The sequence below is a fragment of the Bidens hawaiensis genome, unplaced genomic scaffold, assembly GCF_021521415.1.
Source record: "Bidens hawaiensis isolate Kalapana, Puna unplaced genomic scaffold, B.hawaiensis_p1.1 tig00017158_1, whole genome shotgun sequence".
In the NCBI taxonomy this organism is placed as follows: Eukaryota; Viridiplantae; Streptophyta; class Magnoliopsida; order Asterales; family Asteraceae; genus Bidens; species Bidens hawaiensis.
This window is the reverse complement of record NW_027492595.1, coordinates 156,508-165,855: the sequence shown is the minus strand read 5'-3', so window position 1 is coordinate 165,855 and position 9,348 is coordinate 156,508. Positions and strand designations below refer to the sequence as shown.

The 9,348-nt window shown below is 39.5% G+C and overlaps 2 protein-coding genes across 3 annotated transcripts; one reads left to right on the top strand and one right to left on the bottom strand.

Moving 5' to 3' along the window:
* Positions 1–3,297: 3,297 nt before the first annotated feature.
* On the top strand, positions 3,298–6,324 carry LOC143553215 (protein SOSEKI 3-like). Its single transcript, XM_077043250.1, has 5 exons — positions 3,298–3,924; positions 4,088–4,157; positions 4,686–4,801; positions 4,893–5,655; positions 5,731–6,324. The coding sequence occupies exons 1-5, from the start codon at positions 3,771–3,773 to the stop codon at positions 5,981–5,983; spliced, it is 1,356 nt and encodes a 451-aa protein (XP_076899365.1). The 5' UTR covers positions 3,298–3,770; the 3' UTR covers positions 5,984–6,324.
* Positions 6,325–6,760: 436 nt separating this feature from the next.
* Positions 6,761–9,348, bottom strand: LOC143553217 (E3 ubiquitin-protein ligase RZFP34-like). 2 transcript variants are annotated; one of them, XM_077043252.1, is made up of 11 exons: positions 9,251–9,348; positions 8,480–8,567; positions 8,214–8,273; positions 8,087–8,119; positions 7,899–7,976; positions 7,716–7,800; positions 7,534–7,589; positions 7,347–7,438; positions 7,195–7,264; positions 7,068–7,109; positions 6,761–6,971 (listed from the first exon to the last, which is right to left on the bottom strand). In XM_077043252.1, the coding sequence occupies exons 1-11, from the start codon at positions 9,343–9,345 to the stop codon at positions 6,813–6,815; spliced, it is 858 nt and encodes a 285-aa protein (XP_076899367.1). In that variant the 5' UTR covers positions 9,346–9,348; the 3' UTR covers positions 6,761–6,812. The 2 variants fall into 2 exon arrangements, with proteins under 2 accessions (XP_076899367.1, XP_076899366.1); XM_077043251.1 differs by having other exon boundaries at positions 6,763–6,971; positions 7,534–7,616.

Below are 9,348 nucleotides of genomic sequence, written 5' to 3'. Positions count from 1 at the left end.
CCGACAGCCTTCTTCTTCCGCACCAACGGAGGACCATCTGCGGATTCCTCATCAGAAGATGACAAGATTAGAGGAATTCCAGCAGAGGTTTCAGCATTGAGAGGTCGAGGGTTGAATAACGCCTTACCTGGCCGCGTGGCGCTCAGAATAGGGTGGCCTGGCGGGTAGGCCTCCACAAACCGATCCCTCGTTTGCTCCAAGATGGGCAACTCGTTCTCATCGAGAGCACGAGTACCCATCTGAGCGGGACCATCACTCTCCCGCGGCTGCAGGAGAGACTGCAAGTCATTCCCCTCTGAAATAAAAGAAACAAACAGTTAGAAGACAAACCTATATAAACAAAGAAGATAGAGCATACCATAAGGGACAGAGTTCAAACCGTATTCGAGGACGATGGGAACTTGTGACGCCTCCTTCCACACCCGGCTCATCCCAAGCATCACCATCCCAGACTCCGCAAAGCGGTATACCGGAGTCTGGACCCGGGAGATCTTGGTGAACCACTCCGCCTCCTGGTAGTTGAGGGCGTGAAGGGCGGGGAGGGCTCTCCCATTCTTAAAGGTCATCGCAAGGGGGACGACGCGAGCGGAGATATAAAAAAACTCACGCTTCCACGACCGAAGACTGCGCTCGGTAGCGCAGATCTTCAACCCCTTGATCCGATTGACCAAGGTGTACCACCCCTGGATACACCTCCAAGAATAGAAGGTCATCAACCGGTCAACATGGGGCTCCACGCCCAGAATGAGGCACACCCACTCAAAGTGGCGGATCTTGGCGATCGCCATCGGGTGTACCTCCGTCAGATGCACACCGTGCCTCTTCAAGACACGGTATACAAACTTCGTCAATGGGAACCTGAGATTCCCATAGACGAAGAATGCAGCGTACACCCCTATCTTGCCCTTGGGGGCATCGTACACCGTCTGGTGTAGTTCCGGAAACTCAGGCTCGAACGGCTCGAGCATGAACTTCCGGACGATGTACTGAAAAAGCTCGGCAGGAAGAGCGCACTGGCACTCGCCAGCAGTGCTCTTGTCGTCCTTATCAGAAGTAGACGACGGATTCTCGACGAACACGTCAGACTCCTCGGCAAAAGAAGACATGTTTGGAGGTACAGAAAAACGATTTCAGAAGAAGGCTCGACGGAATAGTGAGTATTCGCCGGAAATCGTTTAGAAGATGAAGAGAAGTGAAAGTGTGGATTGTAAAGGACCCTCTCCCCCTTTATATACTCATCGCAATTAATGCGATGAATTTAATGCGGAAGAGAGAGAAATCGCAGGTGCAATGAAACTATGACACGTGGCAATGAGCAAGCTGGCAACAGCTGTTGAAAGGACGCGTGCCATTAATTTCGCGGCCACGCGCCCGAAAAATCGCGCCCACGCGCCTGAAAAAACGCCTGGAATGACCATATACTGTCACGTCGCCATAACTTCCTGCACGTCCTGACACTGTCAGAAGAAACCGTCGGACGACGTTTCAACAGTTTGGACTGTTCTTATCCTTTCACCAACTCTTCGAATTTCAAAATTTCAAAAAGATTCAAAAGTAAGCGGGAAAATACCCCTTACCTTGGCAACCAAGTAACTATAAGACAGGTGCGAGTACAGTGTTAAGGCAAAACCCTTCACATACTTAGCACCTGCAGGGAATTGAAGCCAAGAATACCTCGGCGACCAAGTAACTAGAAGACGGGTGCGGGTACAGTGTTAAGGCAAAACCCTTCACATACTTAGCACCCGCAGGGAATTAACGCCAGGAATACCTTGGAAGTAACCGTAAGACGAGTGCGGGTACAGTGTCAAGGCAAAACCCTTCACATACCTAGCGCTCCGCAGGGAATTGTAACCAAGAAGGATCTTCTGGGCCATGCTTGCGGAAACGGGAATAACATCCCCGCATAGCGGGAACGTCGAGAACTATATTGTTTGAAACTCCAAGATGGAATTGGTGGTTTTAACATAATTGATCACTATGTTCAAAACTATCAAAACCTCATGGAGAATCCACACAAGTGGGACTCAACGCTCCTGACTTGCGAGGAGGTTACAGACCTACCCGCATCATACCCAAAGATCAAGCAGAAAAGTCGGGAATTTCTGCGTGGCATTAGGAAAACCGCGGGAAGAATCCCCACGGAAAACCTTAAAACCAAAAACCCTTTTCAAAACCCCTTGCTAAAGTCCAAAAGTTCACCTCACTTATTAATAATTCATGAGAAGAACATTGGACTGGGGGGACTTGAAGAGGTAGGTCCCAGCAGAGCCCAGTTGGACCCGCAAGACTCACCTTGAAGAGGGACGTCTGCGCAAGGACCAACTGCTTCCGCAGGACCCACCATGCTCAGAGATGAAGACCTTACGCGCAGTACGCCAGCTGTTCCCGCAGGGAAAGCCTCCCAATGGTGAAGTACCCCGCTTGTTCCCGCAGCTGCGGATACAAGCCATCAGGGAAGGCTACCCGCACTAATAGCAAAGCTACACGCACAAGGCACTAACTCTTGATACTTCAGTAATGTCACCTGAAGGAATGAGCAAGGCGGGAATACTCCCGCCCAAATGAGCCAGTCCGTATGCTTCTGGAAGATCTTTTGTACTATACCTGCCAAGGTATGGGCAAAATAGACGATCTGACCAAAACAGCCCAAGAACCAATCACAGGGTGACAGCTCACCGACAACAGTACGAGGAGGAGCACCCTCTAGTACTGTTTCACTATTAGCCGCTGCCTACTCACCAACTCTCACTGTGGGACGTGCGTAGCCTACAGTTGGTGGAACAGTGCATAGCCGGCAGTAAAGGAACAGTATACAGCCGGCCTTGTCACTATCGGCCGCAGCCTATTCACTAACCAGCATGGCTTGTGCGTAGCCCACTGTTGGTAGAACATGAATACTATTCAGCCGGCTGTACCTTCTTGGAAACCTACCTTCGGCTATAAATACTCCAACACCTTGGAATGGTAAGGACGTTATCTGATATCTCATTACCTTATCTTCTCTAGCAATCTCTTAATATACACTTATATTCAGAGCAATCTAGTCTGATTCTCACGCCGGAGGGTGGTCACAAGGAGGAACCCCCCCTTCTCAGTGACGAGCTTACGGTGTCTGTTTTGCAGGTCACCTGAAGAACAACTTTCTTTGCTGGACCTCATCCTCGTGGGAAACATCTATTTAACCCCCAGATTATCCGTAATCTGCCCGGGGTCGATTAGTGTTCATATATTTAACACAATTTTCAAATAAGAGTCATGTTTAGATTCGTACCAGGTTGGACCCGCCAACCCACAAACATAACTCGACCTTGGGCTGACATAATTACTCCCCTGCACGGCAGTTGTTGAAATTTGAATAAAACCCCGTGCCACCATAAATCCACTCAATGTGAGTACCGTATAAAAGTGCGCAATAATAATAATAATGTTGAATGAAGCTTCTCCACATGACCATTATTAATTAATATAGACACACCAAACCACTCACACAAACACAGATTCTGTTGTTACAGTGTTTTTGTCATGACTTAAGCTGTTTGAATTTGCTTATGATTCACTCATCATTCTGTCACATACCTGATTTATGTCTTCACTCGTCCAATCCCATCACACAATCACAAATATATTAATCTAGTTCATTTATGCCGCTACTGTCAGAATCGTAGCATTTTGGACAAAAGATATGCACTCACCAAATTAATATTCCAACCTTGTTTTCATATATTTGGACTTCCAACCAAATAATTTTCATAAATTTGGAGTCGGAGATGGAGATGGAGATGGAGATGGAGATGGAGATAATTCGGCAGCAAAAATGCCGAAAAGTTCCCGTGCTTTATTATTTATGTCGAAATCGACAACTCGAGCATCCTCACTTCATCGAAGTGCCTATCGCTTCACCGGACGGTTTATACTTGAGAGGTATACATATTTTGAACACATTGTTTTAGTGTAGGTGTTTACTTTGAAGTTAAATTAGTTGTACTTTGATTTTAAAGTTGTTCTGATTTTTTTATAAAATTTTAAGGAAATAAATAGTTATGACATTTAATGATGTTAAAGTAGTAGTTGATTTATGCTACAGATGTGATTGAGAGATTTGATTCTTTGAGAGGAAGAGGCATGGCTTCCATGTATTCATGGTCCTGCAAGAGGTTTGTTAATGGTCATGTTATAGCTACACCACCCCCATTTGATTTCATATACTATCAAACGGCCGTCCACAAAACACTCAGACGGTCGTTTTGACCAAAGAAAGTCAAACTTTAAAACTTTTTGATCCGGCCATTTGTTGGCCAATATCTGGATGGCTGTTCTGACCAGAGGCGAATAAAATTTTGGTTAGAACGATCGTTTGGCCAATATCCGAACAACCATTCTGACACTTTAAAATTATTGGTCAGATCAATCGTTTGGCCAATATCCGAACGACCATTCTGACCATTGACGACGGTCAAGCTTTAAAAAAGGTTATTGGTCAGAACTGTTGTTTGGCCATTCTGACAATAGACGGTGAAACGTTGATTTTTTTTTCAAAACGGCTCTATCTGGACAGTTGTTTGAAACGGCGGGGGATTAGATGTAAGACAGTGCGTGTATAGTTGGCCCCTTTGTTAATTCATCTTAATTTGATTGTTTTTGTTTCATATTCTTAGTGTTTCATGTTCTTCTTGGCAATGCAGAAGCTACAAGAATGCTTTTGTGTGGAATGATCTAGGAAAAGACGACTTAATCGTTCCCGCTAACGAAAACGAGTATGTCCTCAAAGGCTCAGAGCTTGTTGAACACCACAATTCAGGTAATAACCAACAAATCAAATTCTCATGTTAATTTTGATTAATCAATTCATTTATAGATCATAAATGTTGCACTTGACAAATTGTTTCCAGGTCGATTTGTTCCCGCTACAAACACGAAACCACAAAGCGTAAAACAGTTATCCGAATCGCCATCTTCGATTACTCAAGACGATTATTCATCCTCAACAAACATAATATCACAAGAAGATGATGGTTGCCATAGTTTTACAAAATATAAGATTTACAAGAGCACTCATGGTCTTTCAGATGCCTCAACTCAAACAGATGAACATGTGAAAGTGCAAGAAACTTGCTTAACAAGTATCTTAACCGATAACGTACTCGTTGACTCGCCTCCATCTTCATCAGACACATGCTCATCTGCTTGCAAAGACACATTAGAATCTTTAATGAAAGCTGATAAACATCACTTTAAAGCCTCTAAAAACCTTGAAGAACAACAAGAAGAAGATATTAATAATAATAATAATAATAATAATAATAATAATAATAATAATAATAATAATAATAATAATAATAATAATAATAATAATGATAATGATAATAATAATGATAATGAAGATCAAGTGCCAACAAACACAAAGATGAGGACTTTGCTACAGTTAATCTCATGTGGGTCAGTTTCATCACAAGATCACAACTTTAGTCAAACTTTATCTTGCAGAACAAAGTCCTTAGATTCAAGATTATCTTGCTTGACTGATAATCCAAAATTTATCGGTATGAATTCGGAAGATAAGCAATACTTTAGTGGGAGTTTGGTGGAGACTAATTTGTTCAAGAAAGACGAATCCCGTGATCTGAAACGATCGTTTTCGTATAGTGCTAACAGGTTAATTTGTGTGTACAGATTACTTTTAATATTTGTGTTATCTAGACTTGTAATTAATTTGGTTGCGTAATGTAGGATTAATATGTTTGACTCGACGTTGACCCGTACGAAGTGCATACCTAGATCAATCATGGGTTCTTTAGTCAAACATTCAAGAAGCTCATCAAGGAGATTCTGTGAAGATTCTAATTCATGTATTCTATCACCTTGCATATCTAGCAATGGTAGCAACCGAGTCACTGGAGCTTGTTTAGACAACACACCATTGAACCGAATGGAATCATTTGGAGATAATAAGGAGAATGTGATCAAAATCGAAGAAAGTTAAGTTAACTAGTTATAAGTTAACGTGTTTATAATGCTCGTGTTAGTTGAGCAGTTGAACTTACGTTCGGTTTCCTTTCAACAGGCTTTCTTCAGGAGCGCGAGTTATTATTCACTTGGAAGGTAATCAATCATGTTAGTTAATCATTCATCAGGGGTATTTTAGTCAGTCATTTGGCCCTTTTAATTTGACAAAAAAGTGAACCACAATATGCAAGAATGAAGAAACAATGTGTGTTGTTACATTGGCATTATAGTGTTGTGCCAATTTTATAAATTTTATTTGTGTTTTTTGACATTATGTGAAGTGGTTGTGTATGTTTTGAGTTTTTCAACTTTGGAGATATATGTGTATGATCTTCCTGTCTGTTGCTGATATTGTTGTTGAGTCAAATGCAGCCATATTTCAATTGCTTTCAAGTGGTTTGACAAAAAAAAGGTCAAACTAATTTTTTTTTTGCTTTTTGGCTTTTGATTTCGGCACAAAATAATGTCACATTCACATGTTTTTTTGAACCATCATCACTGAAAACATGGATACCACATAAAGCCTAAAGGTATGTGAAATATGTGTCATGCTTTTTGAAATTAGAAATTTTGGACAATAAAGAGGTGTTTGGTTCACATCATTTATTTTGAAGGAATTAAATTCTCTAGTCATTCCACATTTGACCAAACACTATCGAGTATCAAAATTTTACTTCAATTTACCCATCATAGTAAATACAAAATGCAAGCTTTTACTACACCACCAACCACATATCATTCATTCATTATTTTTCACACAAATACTTTGATTTCTTTATGATCACAAATAAGACATGTATGTGTGGCTAATGAACTTCCTCAGAAACTGATGATGTAAATGATGATGAAGAAGGATGTCCTCTTATTTGTCTTGTATTATAAGATTTGCACCTTTCACATTTATGTCCCACTATGTGAAATTGGACTCTTGATATATTCTCACAGTCATTACACAATATCCACACCTAGTTCATAAACAAACACAAAATCCCATTTCAATTTTATGCCAAAAAAAAAAAACAATTTCGAACACGCGGTTTTGAATCTAATTAAACACTTACCATTTTGTTTTGATATGTTTGAGGCATAGGAGTTACTTCAACCTATAAATATTAACAAATGTTAGATAAACAAAACTGAAAAATAAATAAAAATTAGACATGATTTGACCACTTTGACTACACGCACCTCATGATCAAGCTTTTCCCAAACATCTGATAAATCACATATAGATTTCGAGCAAACCGGGCAAGAATACCTGTAACGTTTCATATTTTTCAATTTTAAGTGGGACACGACGTCACGTTTAAACTTTAATAATGTGTTTAAAGGGTTTCTACCTATGATGTTGTTGCATCTCTTTCAAGCAATCCAAATGCATTGTATGCCCGCATTGTAAGATGGTAAGATCCTTCAATGTATCAAACAAAAACTGCAAACCAAAATAAAATATTTCATTCTAGAATTCAAATAAAACATTTCTAAGTATATAAAAGTTTAAAAAACAATGAGAGCATCATGTAATACCTCAGAGCAAATAGGGCAATCATGGTGCATTGCCCTTTCCACACATACATGTGTATCTTTAATTGATTTTGCATAGCAACATCCTACAATATTAATCATGGGAATCCACAAAACTTGCTTAAGGATCATTTACAGAAACAAAAGATATTAGAAACAGTAGGGGTTTCTATGCTGTTATTTACCACATTTGTCACAATGAAAGAAATTATCCTCGCCACCGGTTCTACATATCCCACATTGATCACAGTGATACTGATTCTTTGAAACCTGAAGATGATGTAAAAAATTATAAATGTGTGTAACTATTTAGCAGATAATATAAACACTAAACTATAAACATGTAACCTTGAGAAGTGAAAACTTACATCATCATCAAAGAATTTGCATATTTGACAGAAGTAAATCCCCATGCATACCCCACAGTTGATACAATTTTGTTGAACCTGAAGAATGTATGCAATGTTTAAACCATAAATCATGCAAACTTAACTAAATGATTTTCTTGGTTGTAATATGTAATGTACTAATGCATAGTATTAGCTAAATGACTTACATTTTGCTCGGTATCACAGACAGAACATATGACCTAAAACAATCAAAATGAAACCAAAAAATATTTAGGATAAAAACACAAATGGGAATTTGGACTAAAAACTGGAATACCAAAACACAGTAACCACCTTTTTAACTTCGTGTCGAGGAACATCGTGCCGATGAAGAGGGTCAATGTCAAGGGAATTCTGATTTGTTGAAAATCAAGTAGAAGTTAGCAACTAATAAAAATTCAAAATCTTTATTTCTATAGTGTTTCTTATCTTTTACCAGTAACCGTGAGAACCCGTTAGGGAAAACTCAGGGCCCACCAATATACCCTGCTAACCAGTGATACCCTATCTTTTCACATATAAATGGATACCAAAATATAACTAAATCATAAATGATTTACCTTTGCTTCGTTATGGCAATGGCGACATTCAAAAACTTCATCACAACATGGTGCCCTAATCTTGCATCTTCTCTTATAATGCATGCAACTAAATGAACAAAAAAAAAGTATAAATCCCTAATGATTTTATGCTTTCATTTATGTTCGTTTTAACTAAGGGGTGTTTGGATGTGTGTCAAAATGCAATTACAAGCTTTAAACAGGGGTGTAAAATGAACCAAACTGAGCCGATCCCGAACAGGACTAGGCTCAAGCTCAGCTCGTTTCAGACTCTTTTTCAAAAGCTCGAGCTTGGGTTATCATTCATTATTAATTAATTTATATACAGTTTCAATTATTTTATATATTTTGAGAAAAACTTTAAACAAGCCTAAGCTCTGCTCAACCTGTGAAGTACCTTAAACGAGCCAAAACTCGGTTCAAGCTCAGCTGTGCAGTACCTCAAAGAAGTCCAAAAAAGTTAAAACTTAAATTTACACAAGACTCGATAACTAAACGAGCTTTACTTTAGACTCGGTTCATTACTTCATTTAGAGCTTTTTATCAATCCGATCTCGAGTGACTCACAAAAAGCCCGACTCATTTTCACCCTTAAATTAAATGGTTGATATAAACACATTAAGTGATTAAAGTTAACTTTTTTTTTAATCCAAAATCAGAAACTCAGATTTTAATTCTTTAATCACACTAATCACTTTATAACACACAACCAAATTATCACCCCTAATTGCATAATACTAAAAGCATCATAACATGAAAACAAGAACATACCCATAATTGCTTTGATCAACCTTCACCAAACAATCATCTGCATTGGCGACTTGTACATCAATATTCAATTCTTGGAGACCCATTTCATGCTCCATTAC

Bases quoted from the DNA above. Each gene is read 5' to 3' on its own strand.
- LOC143553217 (XM_077043251.1), bottom strand. From the start codon at position 9,345: ATGGAGCATGAAATGGGTCTCCAAGAATTGAATATTGATGTACAAGTC. The intron at 7,265-7,346 runs GTAGAAACCCTT...GAAACGTTACAG, and splicing joins GAGATGCAACAACATCATAG to GTATTCTTGCCCGGTTTGCT. The intron at 6,972-7,067 runs GTAAGTGTTTAA...TTTATGAACTAG, and splicing joins AAACATATCAAAACAAAATG to GTGTGGATATTGTGTAATGA.
- LOC143553215 (XM_077043250.1), top strand. From the start codon at position 3,771: ATGGAGATGGAGATGGAGATGGAGATGGAGATAATTCGGCAGCAAAAA. The intron at 4,802-4,892 runs GTAATAACCAAC...AATTGTTTCCAG, and splicing joins TGTTGAACACCACAATTCAG to GTCGATTTGTTCCCGCTACA. The intron at 5,656-5,730 runs GTTAATTTGTGT...TGCGTAATGTAG, and splicing joins TTTTCGTATAGTGCTAACAG to GATTAATATGTTTGACTCGA.